At 43.7% G+C, this 24,995-nt stretch overlaps 1 protein-coding gene across 4 annotated transcripts in view; it reads left to right on the forward strand.

Annotated features, from left to right (window-relative positions):
* Positions 1-24,995, forward strand: part of WDR7 (WD repeat domain 7) — a 972,184-nt gene that overhangs the window by 256,165 nt on the left and 691,024 nt on the right. For all 4 annotated transcript variants that reach the window (XM_069219934.1, XM_069219942.1, XM_069219953.1 and 1 more), the window contains 2 exons: positions 357-1,126; positions 20,578-20,663. In XM_069219934.1, the coding sequence (XP_069076035.1) occupies positions 357-1,126; positions 20,578-20,663 (856 nt within the window). The remainder of the gene's footprint in view (positions 1-356; positions 1,127-20,577; positions 20,664-24,995) is intronic.

Consider the following 24,995-nt stretch of genomic DNA (forward strand, 5'->3'; position numbering starts at 1 on the left):
CAGTGTCCAGGGTTATAGTTTTTCCACGGGAAATGCCAAACATTTGAACTACTGGTGATCTGTAATATATTAGATAACTAGATACACTGGTCAGTAACTTTTTCATTTGTAAAACTTGAATTGTAAATATATTGCTTTTTGACCATCAATAACATAAATGTATTTTCTAGACATCAAGGTATATGGCAATTTCAAATAAGTAATGCCATGTGTGTTTTCAGCGCTTCTGTTGAAAATAGAAGTATTCTTCTATTTTTTAAAATAAAGGTTACTTAATTATGTGCAATTATGTACAACAAATTAGTAAATAAAATGTCAAAGACAGGATCTCTCCATTTTGACTTTATCTTTTGCAGGGGAATCTGCCCAAGTATTCTCACAATTCTCTTATGGTTCAAGCAATAAAGACTAATTTAACTGACCCTGATATCCACCTACTCTTCTTTGATGTGGAAGCCTTGATTATTCAGTTATTGACCGAAGAAGCCTCCAGGCCCAACACTACGCTAACATCCCCAGAGAGTTTACAGAAAGCCTCAGGCGCTGTTGACAAAAGCAGTTCTTTTCTGGCCGGCAAACGAGCAGCAGTTCTCTTCCAGCAGGTAAAGGAAACCATCAAAGAGAACATTAAGGAACATCTTCTTGATGATGAGGATGAGGATGAAGAGACAATGAGACAGAAGAGGGAAGAAAGTGACCCGGAATACCGCTCAAGCAAATCTAAACCATTAACATTACTGGAATATAATCTGACAATGGACACTGCAAAACTTTTCATGTCCTGTCTTCATGCTTGGGGTCTTAATGACATGCTCGATGAGATTTGCCTTGAACGTTTGGGGATGCTCAAGCCACACTGTCCCGTTTCCTTTGGGCTGCTCTCTAGAGGAGGTCACATGTCACTGATGCTTCCTGGGTTTAGCCATGCCATTATGAAATCTGCTGCCGGCAATGTGGAAATGGGGAGGAAAATGTCCATCACTGAAGGGCTAGGAAGGGGCACTTACGGAGTATCACGTGCAGTCACCACTCAGCATCTGCTCTCTCTCATTTCCTTGGCAAACACCTTGATGAGTATGACCAATGCAACCTTCATTGGGGATCACATGAAGAAAGCTCCGACCAGGTACCACATCATATGCATTCATTTTTAAAAGTGAAAATTAATTAATATACATGTTTTTCTCAAACAACAATTGTTACTTTAGTCTTTATTGTTACTTGTGAAGTCTTCTAAAGAATTATATATTGGCCTGCAGATGTAGTACTTTTAAAATCTATCAGGATGGATTAATGTTTATACTGTATTTTCATTGTAAATCAGAATTAGTAATACTTTGCTTTCAGTCACAAAAAGTGGTGTAAGCTCATTCAATTTCACATGTGTAAAATTGTTTTGATGCAAGCACAAAGAGTATTTTATTTGAACTGTGTAACGTTTTACCAACTACGAAAATAGTATTGTGACTAGATACTGATTCGGTATTTTGAAGGGTTGTGTTTTAGGCGTCCCTTCCAAATACTTAATTTGGTCCAGATGTAACAGTAGTATGCCACCCGAATTCCGGTCGCAAGCCATTGAAAAGTTATCAACACCCAAGTTGGGGGGGGTAACTTATTCGCAGATGGGAAAGACATCATTTTGGACCCTTTCTACCTTGTGAATTGACGATAAGGTTTCAGGGGCAAACTCACAGGATCATTTTAAAAAATGTACAATGTTTTGAAAAGCAGCCTCGTTTCTTTTAAGAAAATGAGGTTCTGTTTTTTTTATTTTTATTCTTTATTGAAAAGCCATCACAGACATGGTGGTCTGCTGAACCTTTCAGGCTTCCACTGGTATGACTGCCACCAATCGGAATGAGTCACAGTTTGCATCCTAGCTTATAGATATTGAAGTCGATTTAAAATTTTGCAACCTGAACTTTTAGTTCATAGTGCAGTTCGCAAAATTCAATACTAGTCGCAAATTGTAACCACTTTTTACAACTAGTATTTTGAAGCATCTGTCCCCTAAGTTCTTTTGAAATTAGTGTAATATTGGGATCTGCTTAGGTATGCAGGTTCCTTTTCAGGTCAAGAGTTTATTTAATTTATCAGTAGGTATCATTTGCCTTTTCGTTGGTATGTTTTGTGTCTGTGAACACCATCATAGTTAGTAAGTTTCATGAGAGAAGGAATGTCTATTTCCTTTGAGTGGGGACTTGTTGCTTTGCCAAGATGTGTATCAGTGTTAAAAGTTAATGAGGTTAAGGCCAGCAAGAACTTCACCTGCAAAGGATGCACCATCAACAGAATATTTAATGCCCACAAAGGGAACACCACACATTTACACGTGGCATACGCAAGGGCACATTTACAAAGGAAGTATAGTTTCTTTTGTTAAATGTAGCTTCAAAAACATGACTGTATTGTTTTTCACAATGGTGTAGAAAAGTACAAAAGTAAAAAGCAAAGGACTATTCCACTGCACCAGTGATTAATCACTGTGTTTAGACAACAAGGTAACTAGCTGCATCCTTGTAGTGACGTGGCACCCATGTGGATGAGGGTCTAATGTGAGGTATTATGCATTTGTATTACCAATGGCTGGGTACCGGTAGCAGTACTTTTCTTTTACTCTTCTTCTTTTACTAATCCAGCACCAACAATGCTTTTTCTGTTTAAGATTAACTGATTGCTACCTAGACATCAGCTGAAGTTGTCTTGTTAAGATACCTTTATTTTTCACCTTACTGGAGCATTTTCTTAGGACCCTGTTGGAACAGCAGATGGGTATCCTATGTTGAATAGTTAGGTGAACCTTAGATGTAGATCTTCTAATGGAGGTGGTGGGATCATTCATACACAGTTTATTTCATTCTATTTATTCATCCTGCACTAAAATTCATCTCTGTTTCCAGGTCATTGATCCACATATGGAAATGCAGTCTGGGATATTTCACTGGGAGACAGTATCATCAAGGCAGAGACCTTTCTTTGTGGTTGTTGCTTTGCCTGACTCATGCCTACTGCAGCTGTGCATCTTTTGTGTGGCACATTTTATCTTCGCTACATTTTAACACTTCCTAGTTCACTTAATGTCAGTCATTCTGTGCTTCATTACTGAGCCATCAGTTACACATTCTTGTCCTGATGTCCAGGCTATGACAGAGACTTTCATTAGGTCTTAAAATGGGCCTCTCCTATGATGGCTTTCTGGGCTTAAAACTTCCTTTAAGAGTATTTCTTCATTTTGTCTTTACTTTTGGGCTTAGGCACCTAATGCATTTTCTCACCTGGCTGGGCTGTTTTTACACATTCCTGCATGCAGCATGCTAAGCCTCAAGTTACAGTAAAAGAATGAGTTTACATGAACTTACATGCACTGATGTTTCTTGGGGCCTTAAAGTGAACCGTTCCCTTTGTGAATTTATTAGTCTTGTACAGCCCCATCCTCGGTTCCATGTTGGGCCTAGATATCGCCCAATGTGCTTTTAAGAGTTAAGTTTCATAACTTAAGTGACCAAATGGCATCTCAAACTGGAGTTGTCCTGGCGCTAACAGTACCATTCATTGTCATAGAAAAAGATCAAAAGACAATGAAGTATTATGATAATTAAGTAATAACTTGAATTGAGTGAATTAACTCCATAGAAATTATATATACATATCTCATCCTAGGCACCTAATTGGATCCACTACCGAGAGGTTTAGTCCAGCAGTGACAGCAGGTCTGCGATGATTGAGCAGCTTTATTAATTTCCACCAGTGGCTCATTCACAGCTTCAACGCTGGGTGTCTTCTTTCACACTTCTAACAGGGAAGCCTTCAGACTGCTTTGTCTGCAGCTGATGGCTGTGGTGAATGTGTCTTTTCAGGGTTGGGTGTGCTCTCCTTGGAGACCTCATATTCAGTGGTCTTTGGTCTCCCCATGGAAACAATTTGCAACTTAAATTTTTCGAGAAATAAGCACAGTTAAATTAGCCCTAAACGTCTTCCTTCCTTACTAACAGAGGATGCAATTTCAAAATCTGTTAGACAAGAGAAATTCTGCCTGAAAAGAAAACTCATTGCAAAGAACATACTGCTCTTGTAAAGATCTCCACTTAAGAAACCTTTGTGATAGATAAATAACTACGACTCAATAAGGAACTGTCGCTCCTATTATGACATCCCAAGACCTTTGTGAACAACTCAGCAACCACTTTATTTCAAAATCATTTCACATTAGAAATTATATCAGAAGAATCTCCTAACGTTACACCATAGGGAGCCCAAAGTAGGTGAAACTAATCACCAGACCACCAAAAACCAGACTACCCCCTTTGCATAGTGTGAACTTATTTCACCTAATGACGTCATATCATGTTCAAGTAAACGTCATCAAACAGTCTCGAAATATGGCCCCTTAACCCACCATTCAAATAATATGCATATATATGTACCTTTGCCACCAGCATCGCTCAAATTATCAGTCTTAAAACAGCGAGGGATTTACTCCTAAAAAATATATATAACACCTTTGTTGAAATAGCCCTGAACCAGTGCAGCCTATCCCACCAACTTAAGATCCATCTGTTTGCTACCTTTCCTGGCTTAAATCCTTGAATGCATAGCAATGCCACATTGAAAAACTTTCTAGGATCCTGTCATTTACTTCGCCGCTGTTGTTCTGGGTTCAAGTGACCGTTGCATAGAAAGAGCAATCTGAAAATGAGAGAAAAACTATTCCGCAGTGCTAATGTTATTAGATTTCTCTGCAGCTTTTGACATATTTGTCCTCAGGCTTCTACACACTTGCCTGGACAAAGCCTTTGGGGAAGTGCGTAACGCAGGCCCCTGTAACCTTTGCTGTGGGGGGTACCCTGGCCTGAGAGCTCCTGACTGAGTTCGGAGGGGGGCCCCTACACGCACTTTCCGGGGGGATGGGAGCCTCAAGTTTCCTTACGCCACTGGGAAGTGCCTCCTCTCGTTACAATCTTTTCTTCCAAACAAGAAACAGTGAGTCAAACTCAGTCTCTCAAGAAAACATCGAATCTGCATGCAGGCAGCCGCGCCCGTCCTTTAGGGCGGAGGTGCCACGCCCCCCACCTTTTGCCCCTCATGAAGAGTGCCTGTCAGGCTGAGCAAAGGTCAGCCAGACAGACACTCTTCATGTTCAGATCAGGCAGCCAGGAGTGAGACATGTGCGATTTGCGCAGACTCTTGGCTGTCTGAGCTGAACTTTGCTGGGCTGAAGAGGTCACAGCTCCTATGGGCGTGACCTCCTCATCTCAGCAAAGGTAGAGAGAGAGAGAGAGAGAGAGAGAGAGAGAGAGAGAGAGGAAAAAAAACAACAAAAAACAAGTTAACAGAAAATGTCATCATGATTGCATACTAGAGAGTTGCCTCTGAAATATACTCTGAGAAATGCTTTTAGTCGGCTTTGATCATTTTGTTCTCCATTTCACCTTTCCTCCAGTCCCTTTCCTTTAAAAAGTGAGTCAGAAAATTTGGTTTCAGGGGCGTATGCTATCCTAAAGACCTCTGTGATATTCCAGTCTGCTTCACTTGAGCTGTGTGCCTCTGACCTGTCTACACCCATGCCCACACAGTATCTGCTCCTCCTGCTTCCTGTGAGAGCCATCTTATTGACAAAGGGCATTGGTGGGATGTTTTATCCAAACATTCGACATATATACCGAAAATGTGTGGAACTTGAGAGACTGTCTTTGGTAAGTAATGAACTGCCTTCTGAAGCAGTGGAGGTTTTACTGGCATCTAGGCACTTGTTATCCAGCATGGTCCATTCAAACAGGTATAGTGTTGTTGCTGTAGTAAATCCGTAAAACCTTTTTAAGAAAAGACTATTTAAATACTTTCATTTTTAGTCTTCTTAGCAGAGAATTGTCTAAGTATTGTAGAGATGCATTTATTCTGCGGATCAAAGTTATTGATTTAAAATTTGTACAACAAGTTACTTCCTACTACTTTCAGGTCTTTCTCTGGGTTTGGAATTTAGTATACACATTTTGATAGGGACCCTCCTTTGCTTTTGAGCCTACCTATTACTGGCCCCTGAAATTCTTCATTTGGAAGGTGGTCTTTCTGATATACATAATCTCCATTAGGTGAGCGAGATGTAAACCCTTGCAGCTTCTGCTCCTTTTACTGTGTTGTCAAGTAACAAAAGTGTTATTCAGTTCAAGCCTTCTTCCTTCCGTAGTTGGTCACAGAGCTCCACAATGCCCAAGCAATTTTACTGCTCCCTTTTTACATCCTCCATTCTTCCAAGGGGGTGGCACTGGTTTGGTCCCAGGACACCTATCAGAGAATATATCCACAAAATAGAAGTTTCAGAGTGGATTATAAACTTCTGACATGGTTTAAAAAGAGTGAATAGGGTAAAGCAGTCACCAATGGATGAATTTAGTGCCCATTCAGAGAGGCATATGTTGCCTACCTCAGCCGTTATAGGATCAGTTCCAATGCGGATGATTTGTCAGGGTTGCTACTTTTTTCTCTACCATTCTTTTTCAAGGCATTTATGTCGTGATGTGGATGATCAAGCATAATCTCAATTTGAGAGTGTGATTCTCCATTTGTTTCTGGTTCAGTTCACAGGCATATTCCTGGGAAATGTGCTTAGCGCTCACATTTGAATATCCTCCACCCTACTCCTTCAAGGGTGCTTTGAGTGAGATCCATGTAAGGATGCATTATAAGAACAAGTTACCTTTGGAAATGGTCTTTCTAATGGCTATAGCTGACCGATCCCTCTCATTTCTAACAACCCACTCTCCTCCCTTCTTTTGGATAAATAAGTCATTTACTGCTTTTATTGTTTGTCTCTACCCTTTGTGGGAATATGAAGAAAACACGAGCAGAGTGTTTTCATTGGCACCCCTTATAGAGCCACAGTGTCACCTTTAGTGAAGCTGCATGACTGTAATCTTGTCTAGGGCCTTTGACTCCACATTGCCGTTAAAGTTTTCCAGATCAAATCTAATCTGGATTCCCTCACTAACCAAGGAGCTCGCTGTACGCCAGTGCTGTTCAGCAAGGGGCTTAAGGGACTGATGTACAAAACATTTATACGGTCTCAAACAGAGATTGTGACTTTTTGCAAGATCTTGGGAGTCACTAAATTATTAACAGCTCCTAAAACTGGGTTTGTGACTCAATATGCAATTGGTATTTGGAAGGAGTGGGTTGTAGGCATTGATTCCAAAGGTATATCAATGTTTTGCAATCGAAATCCTATTATAAAATCTTGCAAATATACCAACTGCGAAAGTTGAGGTGGTGAGCTGTTCACAAAAGGGAAGGGCTCCCCAAAGTGGACTGCAAAATTCTGCTATCCTGAGATTGAAGTGGAAAAAAAGGTGGTAATCCAGTATGAGGTGCAATATTACTTTGACCGAAAAACAACACTGTAGATGACTTCATTTGTTACAGTTGGAGCCCAGTTAACCTCTCATTGCGCTGGGTCAGCACTAGCAATGTCTTGCTGCATGTCGTATTCATGAGAATGGAGTCTGTGCCTCTTCTTCCTAGGCATTCTTGGAGGAAACTGGACCCTTGTTGCATTACTCCAGCTCCCCCCCCCCCACACACACACATACACACACACTTTGTTTCCCTGATATTTGATGCTACCATGAGTGGGTGTGTGCTATGATCTTGCTAACCAGGCCCCAGCACCTGTGTTCTTTCCCTACAACTGTACCATTGTTTCCACAATTGGCACACAGCTAAGTTCCTTGTAACAGGTACCAGTGGTACCAAAGGCCCTTTGGCCAGGGAAGGTATCTAAGGGCTACAGCATGTATTGTGCCACCCTAAGTGACCCCCTCACCAAACACTTGCACACTGCCGTTGCAGTGTGTGTGTGTGTGTGTGTGTGTGTGTGTGTTGTTCGGGAGAAAAAAGTAAAGTCATCATGGCATCCCTCTCTGGGTCCCATGTCCACAAACCACTGCCTGTGGCATAGGTAAATTACCCCTCTAGCAGGCCTTTCAGCCCTAAGACAGGGTGCACTATACCACAGGTGAGGGCATAGCTGCATGAACAATATGCCCCTACAGTGTCTAAGTCCATTCTTAGACCGTGTAAGTACAGTGCAGCTATACAAACTCCATAGCTCTAGGATGGCTTTACTGAACGATGGGAAGTCCGGTATCAAACTTCTCAGCTCAATAAACCCACACTGATGCCAGTGTTGGATTTGTTGTAAAATGCACACAGAGGGCATCTTAGAGATGTCCCCTGAAATTCACCCAACTCTCCAGTGTGTGGCTGACCGGTCTTTGCCAGCCTACCCCTGTCAGACGAGTTTCTGAACCCATGGGGTGAGAGCCTTTGTGCTTACAGGAGACAGGACAAAGCCTTCTCTGTGTGAAGGTGCTTCCCTCCTCCCCTCACCCCGCAGGAATAGCAACACTTGTCAGTGAGCCTCAAAGGCTCCTGCATTTTTTTCTGCTGCCTCAGGGCCCTCCAGCTAGTGGAAATGCATTCTGTTCTGCTGCCTCAGGGCCCTCCAGCTAGTGGAAATGCCCGCCCCCCCGGACCAAGTACCTCTTTTGCCGGCAGATCTTGCGGTAAAATTAGTAAACACCAGGAGGAGTGTCCACCCCAGCTTGGACCACCCCTAGGGTGCCCAGAGCTGAGGTGAACCCCTCCTGGCAGAATCCTCCATATTGTTTTGGAGGGTGATAGCCAATAGGGTTAGGAATGTGCCCCCTCCCCAAAGGGAGTGGGCACAGAAAGGGTCTAGCCACCCTCAGGGTCAGTAGCCATTGGCTACTGCCCTCTGACTTCTGTAATGCCCCTAAATCTAGAATTTAGGGACAATCCTGATCCCAGCTCTGCAGATTCCTAGCGACCTGAAAGAAGAAGAAGCCTGAAGAGCCGGTCCAGCAGAGAAGACTCCAGACAACAACTGTCTTGGCCCTAGCCCTACCGGCCTGTCTTCAACTTCAAGACTTGTGCTACAAGAAAATGACTCATCCTGCAGGACCAGTGACCTCTACAAACCCCCAGATGACTTGCTGCCTTCCCTAAAGACCAAGATCTCCCTAGGACTGGGGCGCTGTCTATGAAGAAACCTTCAAGAAGGATTCCAGGCGCTCCCGGATGGGCCAGTCCTGCCCACTCTGCCCCCGATGGCCACGGCCCAAGTCCAGGTTGCCCACCGGTCCAGAGAAGGTCCCCAGGCGATTCTGACCTCGCATCCACCCTGTATTCACCCCTCCTGAGCAACACGACGACACCTGCAGCCTAAATCCAGAGGACCACCCTGACCTGGCCTGGCAAAGATTATCCGACATATAAAGGTACACTTGAACCCACAGCCCCCCGGCCTTGGGGAACCCAACAGATGGTCCAGCAACCTGCAGTGGGCTCTCTAATTACCTGCCTAGCCATTGCTCTTCTTCAGCCGACTCCCTGGACCAAGCCTGCAGCATCTTTGTGACCCCTGGGGTTCTCCCTTTGAAAAGCATTGGGTGCCTAACGCAGTGTTTGCACCCTGCGCCTGGCCGCCCCGTGCTGCTGTGGGTGTGTGTTTGGCGCTGACCTCTGGTGCCACCCCCCCCCATGCTGATCTAAACTCCCAGGTCTGTGCCATGAAGTTGCAAGTACGTACCTGCAAGCTGTGTTTTCTAGGTGCCCCACAGTCACCATAGGTTTTCACTGGGCTCCCGATACCAAATTTGACCTCTGCAACTGGCCAGCCCTGTGTTGTTGGTAGTGCTCCCTTGGTTTCTTCCTAAACTTTGCCCTGTGGACAGCCTAATTGGCTGTCCAGTACTTGCCTGCAAATTGTGTGGTTACTTTTCCTCCCCTAGGACTGCATTGTCTACTTTTGAAATTGAAAAGTATTACTTACCAGAAAACTGTTTTATCTGTAAATTCTAAACATAGTTTATTTGATACTTGAAAGTGATACATTCTTGAAACTGTACTTAATTGCAGCAAAGATCCATTGGGTTCTAGAAATAACGTAACAAAGTATTAATTTTTTTTATACATAAACATTGGTCTGGAGTTAGTCACTGAGTGTGTGCCTCATCTCTTGACTGTGTGTACAACAAATGCTTAGCAGTACCCTCTGATAAGCCTAACTGCTCGACCACACTACCACAAAATAAAGTTTTAGTATTTTCTACTTTAGCTTCTGTAAAGCCTATGGGTAATCCCTGGACTGCACACTATACCTCACTTTGGTATAGTATATACTGAGTCTGCTTCCTACCATTCTTCTAAATGATGTCACAGAGATTTTGAATAATAGCTATATCAGGGGACTCTTCATTTCTCGTGGACAGAAGAAGGCAGAAAAATTCCTTTATTATTTTCTCTTTAATACCAGCCCATGAGAAGTGAAATCATCTTGAGGTCTACTGAGTCAGGGTGATCCAGCAGCAGTGTATGATGTTTGGTGTTATTAAGGGAAGAGAAATCTGCGTGCTGGGGATTTACAGGTCATGTTTATCTGTATGTCCCAGGACACTATGGAGAACAGATCACTGTGATGCCGTGGTTACTTAATTTGCAAATAAGTTGTGATGTGCACAACATATAAGATCAAATCAATCAGGAGAACATAGAAATGTAGAACTGCTTTTTAAAATTTAAGTTGTCTGGAATGTAATTGTGGAGATGTGACTAAGTGTCCCAAAATTCAGTTTAAAAAACTCTACTTTTTTTGTTGTGCTTTTTCAAATAGTTCATCTGATAAAGACTTCTAGTCGCAGATTCCACCAGGTGTCAGTCTAGATCCAGAGATTTTTCTCGAGCAGTACCCCTGTACGCCGTTAAGTGGCATTGGTCGACTCCGCAACCATTGTTGGCCTTGTGCTAAGCATTTATGACGTTGTAGGTCCTGTATAGGTGCTACCCCGTCACACTGATGTTGGTTCCTTTCTTTCCGCACCAGCCTACGTGCAGATCTGAAGAAGAGCTACCCCTACAGTCACTTTTTGACTGGTCTTTTCGACTTGTTGAAGCTTTTTTGGCATTCTGGTGCGTTGCAGTTTCGCCACAGAAGACCAGATTCAAGCGGTGCGACTCCTGTACCCAGATGATGTCTGTGACGGATCTTCACCTTGTGTTTTTTTGGTGTTTGTAGCGTGACTACGACTCGAAGTCGTGCTTTAAGCGCTGGACCATGAACCCGAAGGCTTTGAGGGAGCAATCCCTAAAGCTACTTGCGGCCCAGCCCTTGGCTCCACGTCGCTCCTGGTCTCGGTTGAGAGGACAGTCTCGAGACTCACACTCTTCATCACCCCACTCTAAGTCCTTGGGACGTTCGGGTAAGCACAAGAAAAAGTCGAAGAGCAAGCATTCTTCTGCTTCACCCCATCGGTTGGATGACGTGATGTGGTAAAAGGAGCGTCGTTGCTCTAGGCCTCCATCTTCAGAGCCTACTTCTAGCTCATCTGCGCAGGTAAGTGGTTTGTCTTCCCCTACCTCGACGTCTGATGAAGGCTGGCTCACCCCATGCTGTCGTCTCCCACCTCCAGACTACGGTGGACCTCCTGCATTTGCTGGGGTTCGTAATAAACGTGCCGCACTCACACCTGACTCCCTCTCAGATGCTTCCTTTCATCAGAGCTGTTCTGGACACAGCGCATTTTTGGGCCTATCTTCTCAAGCACCAAGTCCAGGATATTCAGGTTATGATACCGATGTTAAGTCTCTATCCTAGATTACAGGGAGAATGACCCTGAAGCTGCTGGGCCTCATGGCCTCCTGGACCCTGCTGGTAACACATACCAGATGGCATATGCGGGCTCTGCAGTGGGACCCGACGTTCCAGTGGGCTCAGCATCAGGGGACTCTCTCCAACATGGTGCAGATCTCGAAGTAAACTGCGCAAGGTGGTGGCTTTTGAACCGCAATTAGGTCAGAGGCGGAGCCCTCTCCCTTCCCCAACCAGATCTGACAGATGCATCACTCCTTCGATGGAGCGGTCACATGGGAGAGGTGGAGATCAGAGGTGTCTTGTCGTCAGCAGTCTGGGCTTGATATCAGCCTTTTGGAGCTCAAGGCAATTAGGCTATCATTGAAAGCATTCCTTCCCTCTCTCAAAGGGGAAGTGATGCAGATGTTCACAGACAACGGCACTGCAATGTGGTACTGCAACAAGCAGGGCAAGGTGGGGTCGTGGACCCTATGTCAGGAGGCTCTGTGTCTATGGACATGGCTGGAACATCAGAGTATATCGCTGGTGGTTCAGCATCTGGCAGGTTCTCTCAATGCCAGAGTGGACAAACTCAGCCGTCAATGCCTGGTCGATCATGATTTACACCTCCATCTAGAGGTGGTGCAAGGTCAGAAGTGGGGAGAGTATTGGTTATATCTCTTCGCCTCCGCAGTGAATGCGTAAAGTCATCTGTTTTGTACGTTGGAGTTTCCAAGGCAGCACTTGCTCTGCAACGCTTTTTGTCTGGAGTGGAACTCAGGCCTCTTTTATGCCTTTACGCTTATACCAATTCTGCCCAGAGTTCTCAAGAAGATCAAGCACGACCGGGCCCAAGTAAATCTTGTGACTCCAGACTGGTCACGAAGAGCCAGTATCCCGAGCTCTTGAGCGTGGCTATTGAACCTCTGATCAGACTGCCCTTTCGGGAGGATCTTCTGTCGCAGCAGCAGAGGACAGTTCTCCACCCGAACCTGTCCAGTCTCTGCTTTCTTGCTTCGCGATAGAGAGGTGGCAGTTGACAGCTTTTGACCTTTCTCCTGAAGTCTGTAACGTTAACTTGTCAGCCAGGCATCCCGCCACCAAAATGATATAAGCCTGTTGGAACAAATTTGTGGCATGGTGCACAGATAAGTCTACTGGCCTTCTCTCTGCCCCTCTGTCAGAGATCCTCTTGTTTGTTCTTTCTCTAGCCCAGCAGGGCTCTGCTCTGGGCACCCTCAAGGATTACTTGTCTGCTGTCCCTGCTTTCCTGAGATTACCTGACTAACCCTCCTTGTTTAAATCTCCTATTGTTGGTAGATTCTGAAGGGTCTTAGCCATATGTTTCCTCCATGACTGCTGATGATGCCCCAATGGGATTTGAACCTGATTCTTACTTTTCTGATGTGTGCTCCTTTTTTAGCCACTTCATAACTGTCCACTTAGGCTTCTTACACTAAAACAGCCTTCGTTATAGCCATCACTTCTGCCCACAGGGTGAGTGAGCTGCAGGCCCTTTCCTAGAAGCCACCCTTCATTTCCATCCATCCTGACAAGGTGGTGCTTCATACCAGGGCTTCCTTTTTACCAAAATTGGTTATGCCCTTTAATGTAGGCCAATGTATCACCTTGCCTACTTTTTACGTGACTCCACATCCTTCTAAGAAAGAGGAGAGACTCCACCCCCAAACCCATAAAGAGCGTTGGCGTTCTACCTTGACTGTACCAAAGAGTTCCAGATAGCTGACCAACTCTTTGTGGGTTATGCGGGTGCGAAGAAAGGTCGGGCAGTGCAGAAGAGAACCATCTCCAGATGGGTCTTACTCTGCATTAAAATGTGCTACGCATTGGCTAAAAAGCAACCCCTGAAGGGTTTGCATGGTCACTCCACCAGAGCAACATCTGCAACCACTGCGTTAGCACGTGGAGTTCCAGTCCTCGACATCTGCCAGGCAGCACATGTGTGTTTTTGCACATGTTCACCAAACAGTACTGCCTGGACAGCCAGGTCCGAAGGGACAGGTTCTTTGTCTGTTCGGTCTTGCAGGACTTCCTGGTGTGATCTTGGTTCGCAGACCCACCTCCGAGAATGGTATTACTTGGGTATCCAATCTAAGGTAAAGAATCTGCAAATAGAAGTCTCTATCAGATGATAGATGAACAAGTTACTTACCTCTGCTAATGCATTATCTGGTAGAGAGACCTATTCTAGTTGCAGATTCCTTCCACTCATTCTCCCCGCTCTGCAAACTGATTTCTAGGACTTCCCTTTCAGGGCCCTAGTTCTGATGAACCAGGGTCAGTGTTCTTCATGGCTCTGCTCTTCTGGCATGTAAAGTTGTGAAATGAAATGGACATCAGCGAGTCGGGGTGACGCCTATATATGACCCACGACATCATATCTGGCGAGCACGACGCTAACAACAGACTTTAAGTTGACCCACTCCTCCTAACGGTATACTGCTTGAGAAATCTCCGGATCCAGACTGACACCTGGGTTAAATTCTATGGTAAGGAATCTGCAACTAGAATATGTCCCCAATAGATAATGCATTACCAAAGGTAAGTAACTTGTTCATTAATTTGTCTCCTTATTAAATGCCTCTTACTTTATTCTAATACAATAATGATGATAGTCTTAAGCAGTATATTAATTGACTCCCCATCACTCCTCCTTGCATGACTAGGTCACAAATTTGGCTACAAGGAATGATCTACCTCTCTACTTAGGCTGTCAGCCAAGCACAAAACCCAATATAACCGGAGTCTCCATCACTTAAATAGGAACCTCCTACCTCTGTTGACTCATCACACTGTTTCCAATATTCTCCCACATTAATCTGATCTAGTTTAACGTGCAAACAAAATCCTACTTCCTTTCGTGATTCAGGTATTTTTAGCTCCTGTGATCTTTTCTAGAACTGGACTTCCTGTCCATAGGTGCACCATAGTTCCATGCCTTTTTTTCAGTGTGCCATGATAGCATATCTAGCCTGCTTGCCCACATGCTCCTAGCTCGCCAACAGCCATTTAGGTAGGAGTTACTATGATTTTGTCTATATTGTTTATAATAACTATTTTGTACAAAACCACTTTGTGTTTTGTCTGTCACTAATTTTTTTATACTATACTTACCAACTTGTTTAATTTAACCAAGAATCCTTCTCTAAACTATATGTTTTGTTTGTAATAGTGTACTTTTCTACTGGCAGAGGAATTAAACAAATATGAAACAGCAAGCATGGGCAAAGCCAATAGGCCTTGCCTTGTAGACCTATTAACTATGCCAGTACCTTATAAGGATACGAAGATGTGGTCACTGTTGCTTGCTGTACCATTCTGTAGGAGCATGCATGTGTCACCATGCATGTGCGCCCCAGTGTAATGATGCAGATGTAATTTTCTTTTTTTTTATTTACCCATTTAAGATGGCAGGTGCCACCTTTGAGTCAATATATATATATTTTTTAAATGAACCTTGAAGTTTGTGAAAGCGTTTATCTGGTGGAGACTCTATCTAGCTGCAGATTCCTTACCTTTGAATTACCTGGCGTCAGCTTCGAATCCAGATTTTTTTGCTGAGCAATACCCTGCGCACGTGCCGTTGGGTGGCGTCGTTCGGATCTGTGTGCGTCTTTTGGCTCTGCGTGGCATTGTAAGCATCGTTGGAGACGTCTGTGACATCACGGTCATCTATAAAGGCACCACCCCGGTGCGCATACGCCAGTTCTTTTCCTTTCATGTTGGTTAAGCTCAGGTCCGGGATCGAGCTATTTTTGTCAAAGATTTTTTCATCTGTGTGAGATGTCCTCGAGGAAGACGGGATTCAAGCTGTGTGGTCCATGCCATTGTGGTGACGGACCCCCACCAGGTATGACTCTGGTGCCTCGACAGAGACCACGACTTAAAGTTGTGTTCCGACTGCCGGGGCAGGGCCTCGAAAGCTTTGAGAGAGCGTCTCTGAAGCTCATGGCAGCCCGGCAGTCAACATTGGTTGGCGTGACTCCTAGGAGGTCACAGTCCCGCTCGAGGAAGAGGTCACAGGACCGCTCCAGGAGCCCAAAGTCCTCTTCTTTGCACTCAAGGTCCTCGGGCACTCAGGGAAGAGGCACATAAAGAAGATGAAGTCCAGGAGGACTTCGACTTCGCCATGCCCGTCAGCCAATGAGGCGACTCAGGAACATTGACGGTCCATGCACGGTTCCGTGGAACTGATGCCAGGGCCGACTTCGCGTCTCCCCCCCCCCCTATCTGGAAGCCGGAGCGACCCCCGTTCAAATTAAAGAATTTTACAAAGCCAAGGGCCTGTATTTGAGCGGGCTGCCCCGCTGGTGAGCCTTCAGTACCTGCGGAGTCGACAGGGGCCCCCATCGAATTCCACGTTGACGGCTTCGGCCCGATGTCATTGGGGGCCTCAGGATCCGATATTGGATCCAGATCAACGCTGGTTCCTTACAGTTGACCTCCTCCAGAGTCAGTCCCGACGTTGACGCTTCCCCCACTGCCGGCGCCTACTGGTGGTGCGAGCCCCATCCTCATTCCGGATGATCCGGAGCCAGAACCTACATCGTACAACACTGATTCCGACTTTGATGGCGCCAACAGGGCCCAGATCAGTGCCTGAGGCTTATTTTGAACAGCCAGGCAAGGGTGAGGAATGGGAGGTGGGGGGTCTCAGGACCCTTTAGAATATGGATTGGAGCAGGACTAGTATGAGGATCTAGGGGAAGCCAGCGGACTGGATACTTCTCCAGATACTGGCATGCTCTCACCTCCTTCTGTGGTTACGGAGGAGGGAGCTTCATAAGCCATGGTGGTGCGTAGAGCAACTGAGGTATTGGACCTAGAGTTGCCTACGGTGCCGGTCAGGACTAACATCCTGACAGAAGTGCTTCAGGTGGGGGTTTCCACATCGGAACCGATGTTACCCTTCAAAGAAGCCCTCACTGATGTCCTGCTCGGGACATGGTCCAAACCCAGCACAGGGGCTCCTGTAAATAGGCCAATCAGCCTGTCAGCGAGACCGGATCCTCGGGGTTTGTGCCTGTTCCCAATATGTCCACCTCTTTGCAGCTCCAAACTGTACTAGCCGTTATAGCACAGAGTTAAAGAATGGCCAAGCGGGGGATGGGTTTTAGGTTGGGAACAGGGGGGAAGGAGACCTGTGGAAGCAAGAGTTAGGAACACAATAGCCAAGTTATTCACATTAATCTTCATGAACTTTGTTAATAAATATCTATACTTTGATAACATGAGAGATCAAAAGCTTTTCAATAACATGACTTTTTAGTTCTGAATACCTGGAAGTAAAAAAAGGATTACGCAAACTTTCATTTAAGCATTTCCACAATAACACCTTATGCACTGACCATGGAACTCTCTCAAATTAGTTCTTGGAGTAGTAACTATGGCATGACAAAAGTCAATTAACACATTAATTCCCTAAACATAAACAGCGAAAAGATTCATGAATAACACTGTAAAGTCACACTCTGTTTTGATTTGAGTTTCAGGATTCAATTGTCCAGAAATTAATATGCATCTTATTGCTAAACTGTACTTCAAGATTCCAATTTCAGGAAATGATCGCTCACTCTGCCGATCTGAACTGCGAGGGTTAAATGCCAAGAATGAATCGCGCACACTGCTGCCGATTCAACCATCAAGATTCAAATGCCAGGAAATGATCGCGCACTCTGCCAATCTGAAATGCAAGGGTTAAAGGCCAAGAATGAATCGCGCACACTGCTGCCGATTCAACCATCAAGATTCAAATGCCAGGAAACAATCGCACACATGATTTAATCCAAAGACCAAAACTCGAAAAATCTCAAGAAACTGAGTCAGGGCCTAACCCGACCATCCCGTTACCGCCCTGCTTGAGGGTCACCAAGGTAATGAGGACAGGGCCTGGAAATGTCCAAGTAGGCCTCCGGAACAGGAGCCCTGGAAACTGCTGCTGCTCTGCACCGGGACCTCTGAATAGTGAGCACGTGGAGCTGGGCTGGGTTCCTTAAATAGACCCAAGCCCCGCCCACTGCCACACCCAGCCACACCCAGCCACACCTAGTCAGGCTGCAGGAAAGGCTTGAAAATGAACAATACATTGCAAACAGTATTAAAGACATATCAATATAAATACCTGCAATGCAAAAAGTTAATATGCAATATCAGAACACAATGCATTAATTTTTACATTGCACAAGTTTTGTTTCTTTGCATTATGTTGCCTGTAGAGCACATGTTGTCCTGGTGTTGACACGGCCGCCACCATCGACCAGCTCCTACTGACCCTAGTTTCCTCACCCGGCACCCCACCCCAGATAGCTTGGTAGTCCAAGCCTCCACTTCCCATGGTGCCTTCCCTTCTGCTCCCCCGGATAGGGAATCCAAGAGGGTGGATCAGTTTGCTAAGAAGATGTTTCCTTCCTCCAGTCTGAGGTCCGTAAACACCACATGCCTATTGGGCCATTTTTCCCATACTTTATGGGATACAGTGGCACAGGTACTTCCCCTGGTGCCGGAGGGCGTACAGAACACACTCACTAAAGCCGTCAAAGATGGGAGAACCGCAGCCAAGTTTACGATTCGGTATGGTTTAGACATGACCGACTCGGGCAGGGCGATTTCATCCACAGTGAACCTTCGACGACACGCCTGTCTTCGTACTTCAGGCTTTTCGGGGGATTTACAGGCAAACCTTATGGACATGCCCTTCAATGACTCATACCTTTTTGGAGAATGAGTTACCGAAAAAAAGTAACTTGTTCTTCAGGTAGTGGAGCACCCAGAAGTAAGTGACAGTTGCTAGGACCTCCAAAAAAGATGAAAATTAAAACAATGTAAATAACTGCTAGGGGGAATGATGGAGGAGCAGGTGGGGAGCAAGGGATCGGCTCTAAGCCCACTGTAAATTCTTAATTCAGTCCCCAGGAGGCTTTCGCCTTGACAGCTAATAGCTGTCTGCTAGGAGGAAACTAAATAAACAAGCATTTGCAATGCAATGGGTCTCGCATTTGCTCGAGGTAGAGCTCTTAGCATTGTAAATTCCTAACTGGACCTTCTTGCCACATAAATTGAAAAGTAAAACAGTTGACTTAAGCAAGTCACTTCATAGCGCAATGGCCCCCATGAGCTTGAGTGTGAAGGAGAGAGACAAAAGGAAAAAAGTTTGCTTGCAGTCAAACATATCGGCAATCGTGCAATTTTCCATGTAAAAAGGTCGATGTCCAAGGAGGTAACCAAGCCGCCCCAAGGAGGGACAAACATAAAGCATTTACCAATGATAACAAAGGATTTTTGAAAGGCAAGCCCACTAACGAGTGATTATAATAGGTGTGCTGTGGGCGTGGTTAAAATCCTACGTAGATACCAACACACGTCAGAAAAGCAGTGCTTGTGCACTGCTATGCTCGACCTAAAAAGAGTATTCAGTTAGGTAGGTGCTCAATACACAACTCGGGCAGACGTTGGGTGGGTCTCCTGAAGTTTAGAATAGTTGGCAGTGTCCTGCCCACCATTAAACTATTGTCTGCTAAATTAAAATGTCAGAGATGAGAAACTATCTCTGGCCCTGAACATCAGCATTGTGAGTAAACATTGATCATTAATAGTCTTTATGAGATGAGCAGCAGTTTTCGTTCTCAGCCTTGAGTAAAAATGCTAACATTAAACCAGAACATCATACATCTACAACAGGTGGCAAGAAAGAGTCTTTCTTTCATATATCAGCCTTCCTTTATAGTTTCTAATGTATTAGCTCATTTATAAAATAATTACTTAATGTATGATTATGTTTTTTAAAATGATATATATAAACACACGTGGGCTCACAGTTAACCATTTTCCATTATGGGTGGTCACACCAGTTTTATCTTTGCTCACCTGGATTCCCACCTATAAATTATTTTCAGAGATTTCACTGTTGTCAATGACCTCTTAAAAGGTAACATGTTGCAGGCATATGCTTGTTGTTGATAAAGTTTACGCAAGCATTGGCAAAGCTGAAAGGTCTTGCTTATTGTTTCTGTACAGCCTGAACAAAAAAACGGCAAAATGAAGAAGCTGGATCATTTTATAGGTGCGGCAGTGTCATTTTGTTGGTGCGCGCATATGTCATCATTGACGCAAACGTGACACGGGTGCCATTTTTTTTTCCCGATATGGATCGTTAACTAAAAAATAAGAAAATTAAGTTGTGCAAAAGTGCTTTCATTTAGAAATTGTGAGGGCTGGCAGCAAATTGATGCGGTTTCTACAGAAATAATGTACAAAATAAGGGGAAAAAATAGGACTGGTGGGGGTGGGAATGGGACAACAGATGAGCTAGTTGGGGTAGTGAGCTGGGGGTGCCCAGGAGAGGGCAGAACAAGGAGGGTGAGAGAGAACCACACGGGCTCGCTGGGAGAAGCACATGGGTAAGACCAACATAGAGCGCAGGAGAGTAGAGCGAAAGATAAAACGTGGAGCGGGGGATGGAAGCACATAGAAGACAGAGAGCAACATGGACCATGGGGGGGAGAGAAGCACACAAACAAGATAGCTGGAAAACACATGCCCTCTCCTTGAGTGCTTAAGTAAAAAGAAAAAAAATAGCTAACTATATGTGAGCAGTGGAAGGACATAAGTAAAGAGGCTATGATCAGGGGAAGGACTCACACAAGATGGACAAGGCAAGCCATGGAGTGAGAAGCAAGAAAACTAAAGTGGTAGTAAAGCCAAAAAATGATGAGCAATTGATGGGTTTTGAGCCCGGTGTAAATTCTTGGTAAGCTTACAGTAGGTCTTTCGTAACTGCACAGCTTGTGGTTTATGGTAGGCTCAACCTAGCAATAATTATACTTTTATCTGGGATATTTTCAGTAAGTTTATACTGCACATTGGACTGTGTGCCTTTGTTAATTGCATTGAAACCTGGTTTTATGTTTTAGGCCTCCCAAACCAGGAACTCCGGAGAAAGGGAAGAGTCCCCAGACAGCCAGCACAAGTGGTGCAGTGCAAGGACAAATTAAGCAAGGTAATATAACATGTATTTCCTTTTTTATGATATATACTTGTTAATATCAACATATGTGGGTATCTTCCTCCTGAGGTTCATCTCTAAGAATTAGAAATTGATCGCAACAGTTTGAAGCTGTGTCCTAGTATTAAGATGGTTCGGGGTGGGGGGAGCAAGCAAACGTAGGTTCTGTCCACAGGCTCCCCACTTGATGGCATTTCGTGATCTTGAGCAAATCTGGTAATTCCATTATACTCTGCATCAGTTAATCACATTTTAGTGCATTTTATAATGTTTTTCTGCTTTTAGGGCTTCCGTTTTGTTAAAATGGTATGATTTCATTCTGTAATGGAAAAGCAAAAACCATATTATTTTACTCATGCACTGTTTGTTCATTTCTAACTGTTAAAATATGGTTGCTTACTGATGATAGAAGGTGCTATACAAATGCTGGTATTATAGCAACATATTTATTTTAAATGTAGACTGTTTTGGTATGGATGCTTCACTGAATATTTGTTATTAGGACATATAGAAGTAGCTCTTATTACACCTGTATGATGCCGCTTTCAACCCTTGCGACTAACCAAATCTGACTGTTTATCTTTAAAAGCGATGATGCCTGTTGATTTTGGTGATTTTAGTACTCAGATTTTGTGGCATTTAGCAATCTTTGTATATTAACATGGTCACATTTTCGATTAAAAGGGTTCTTAAAAAATGCAATGGTTTGTTCTTATGTGGGTGCATACTAAATATCGAAGTCAGAATATCGATGGTACTAAATATCGAGGACAAAATATATTTTTTTTAAATTACATGGAAGTCTAGATTTGCAATACCTGTCTAGATTTGCAATACCTAACTCCACAAATATGTACCTATGTGGTACATATATCTTCAAAGCACGTAGATGTGAAGTTAGGCATAGTAAATCTGTACTTCACTATATGTACTTACCTTTCGATTTTTTGCCCCTCGATATTCTTGTATGTTGATATTATTAATGTCGATATTCAGTAGTAAAATCAGTCTTGTGATGTCACTTCCTTGCCGTTATGAGATCAGTAAAATGATCGCATTGTTTCCTGTAAGATTTGTCATCACCATGCAACTTTATACACATGGTTTCACATACCAAAAAATGGATTATGCACGTGCCGAGTCTCAGCCTCGACATTTTGTTTTTCTTTTTTTCCTATTTAACCTTTTTCTTTAAGCAGCGTGAATAGTACGTCTCCTTGATTGAAAATAGAAATTGGGTGATGGCAACACTAGTATTTCACACACAGTGTGAAGCACACAATTGCTTCTCTAACTCGAGAATGTCTAATGCCAAATTTCAAACGTTCTAAAATAATGTAGGCAGCATGTGGAGGGCCGTCCTCGCATGCCTCTAGACAGACTATTGCCTCAATACTCACTAGAGGTGATCTGTAATCTCCCTTTGAATTAGTTGAAACCAAGGATGCAGAAGGTTACTGTTTTCAGTGTCATTTAAAAAAATGCACCGTAAACAGTGATAATTGTTTACCAGGTGGTGGTTATGCTCACCAAATAATAATGAGAGTAATTGTAGGCAGTGCTTGGAATGGAAAAATATAAGTGTGGGTACTCCGTACCAGAGTACCTGCGTGTTGAAGTGCTGGCACTCTGTAATTAAAATTACGTTTTTCCTGAGAAGTGCAGGTACCCTCCCTCTCAAAATAAAAAAGTGCTGGTACTCAGTACCGGCCCATTTTAAGCACTGGTTGTAGGGTAGTAAAACAGTAGGTAATCCCATGCCCGCTGGTTTGAAATCCCATGCCTGGACTTCCTTGGCCTGGTTGGTGTGGGCTCTCTCTGTTTGTGCTTGCTTACGCAGATTCTTTCCAGGTACAACTTGTGCGTTGCAGAATCACAAAGGAACACGAGTTGGCCCAGGCATTTATGTTACCTCCAGGTGGTTACAGTAGATGAGTAAGATGTGACACATCTCGGGTACGAGAAAGCTGTCGCTCAATATGGTGCACACACGCGTCCAAGACTGAAGTCTCTCCCTCCACTTGTCTCGGCCTTCATGTTGTTCCCGGTCATTGCATCCCTCATTTTAGATGTAGGATACATTAGAGATTGTCAACATTGCCCCAGCAAAACCATGCGTCTATAAAAACGAGTGTAAAATGTATTAAAGAAGATAAATTGCATCACAGTTTTTACATGAATATTTGTTTTGTCAACTCTTTCTAAATTCTGGGATAGTGTGGAATGTGGCCAACACCCCTGATGGGTTGAAGTCTTCCGGTGTAAAATTAAGCATAAATATTATTTGTGCTATTTTTGTACAGCACTATCGGCACAAGTTGCACTTGTTTGTGTTTGCACGCACGTGCTTGGAATGGAAATATAGACGGCAAGTACTTACTATACCAAAGTACCCTCCTCACACTCCCCAATAAAAAGTGTTGCACCCCTTCTGTGACGTGCCGGTACGCTCCCTTTGAAACTAAATCGGTGCAAGTACTCTGTACCTCACAGTACCCACACAATTAGAAGGGTCACCCAGAGCAGAGAAGACACATATTTCTGTCTACACGGTCCTGCTTCTAATCACCCACAATAGGCGTTCCAAAATATGCCTTTGTGCGATGATTTCTCCTTGGGGTTTGAGAGCTGTTGTGACATCATTCTTTAAATGTCCCCTTTAAAAAAACGTTAAGGAGAAGGTACCACTGGGCCTGGTAAGCACCTGTGCGAACCAGAGCGTCTGGGGTACTAACGCACGAGGGGAGGAGGAGGCATTTACGGCCAGAGCTGATGATTTTGGTACTGAGGAACCATTTCCAGAGTCTCCGCGTCGACTCAACATCCTGTGATTCGTGCCTAGCAAAAAAAAAAATACGAATGCGATGTAAAATGTAACGGGTGCTTGTGTAAAGCGCTCCAGTACCTTCGGCACGAGTTCACGCTATATAAAAACCGAAAACAATATCTGGCAGAAATACCTTTTCCAAGTGGGATTCGCCGTTATTTTTTACGTTGGTCTTTCTCTGGGACATGACACCCACATCCCGCCTCAGTTGTTGTCCCGCCGTGTTGAGTGACCCCGTCAGCAGGCAGACCTTGACGCAATCCCGTTTCATAAACTGTGCGCGTGACAAATAACACCAGGGCCGCCATTGTTCTCATGCTGCACGAGAAGTCATTTCAATTTAGTTTCAGGAGCTTGGAGAATTAGTTTCGATTGGAAGGCTCATTAACTCATGGTGATTAATTTGCATGTTTTACTTTTTTTCAAACTTGCTGCATTTTAGACAGTTTTCAAAGTTTTGTTTCTTTAATATATTGCTTTTTTAAACTACGCAAAGAACTAAACACAGAGCATAATATCCATTGCATAACAAGTAAGACTATACAGGGAATAGTATTGATTTGTTTTTTCTACTACAGATTTTATTTTTCTCGAAATAGCAGCTTGTTTTCCATCTTTCCTAAACCAGTCAAATGAAATAAGTTTCAGTGTCAGTCTTTGTCCCCAAAACCTATTATATTTGAGTTTCTTTATTACCCACATTTTATCTTTAGTCCGCTTTGTCTCGCCTAAACCCCACACATTATCAACTATTTTCCTTACAAACGAGGGTGCCGAAAACATGTTCTTAAATACTTAAAAAAATAAGAAAATGGGTAGGATGTAGAACGTCATGATCTGACCCAACATCATTAGGAGTTTCTCCACAAAAGCATTTAAAAATTAAAAGGACTAGTGCTACCTATTATATGGCATTCTGTTTTTACTGCCAGTCATGTTTTTAGTTTATATTCTGTGTTTTGTATATCATACTTTAGATTTCGTCATATATCAACCCTGAGTTTTAATACATTATAATGCATCATGGGAAATTTTACACTTAATGTTAGTGTATTACGTCAGACGCACAGCGATATGGCAAGATATTTCTCTTTGTGTTTTGGGAATTATTTGTGCCCCTATGGTTTTTTTCAAAACCAAATAAAGATTTTAAATCGAATCGAGTGCTCTGAAACTGAATGAATTATTCAAGATTACATGAGGTAGCTATTTTAATGGCTGCTCAGGTGTGAAAGTCTTTTCATTGTTTTTGTTAATCTGAAACAGAAAAGAGAATTCACAGTAAATACACCCAAGATGAATGCTCTGCCCTTTTAGTCTCTAGCGAAAAGCTGCATCCTTAATTTGGTGGCTGTATATTTACAGAATATTAAGATGAAAACAAATAGTGCAAACATCTGTACTTTCAGATGTCCAAACGACGTGTGTACTCAGCCCACTTTTTTTTTAGAAGCAATTCAATGACCTATTACCCTTTGTCATGGTGTAACCACATTTTC

Source organism: Pleurodeles waltl, chromosome 1_1 (genome assembly GCF_031143425.1).
Source record: "Pleurodeles waltl isolate 20211129_DDA chromosome 1_1, aPleWal1.hap1.20221129, whole genome shotgun sequence".
Taxonomy (NCBI): domain Eukaryota; kingdom Metazoa; phylum Chordata; class Amphibia; order Caudata; family Salamandridae; genus Pleurodeles; species Pleurodeles waltl.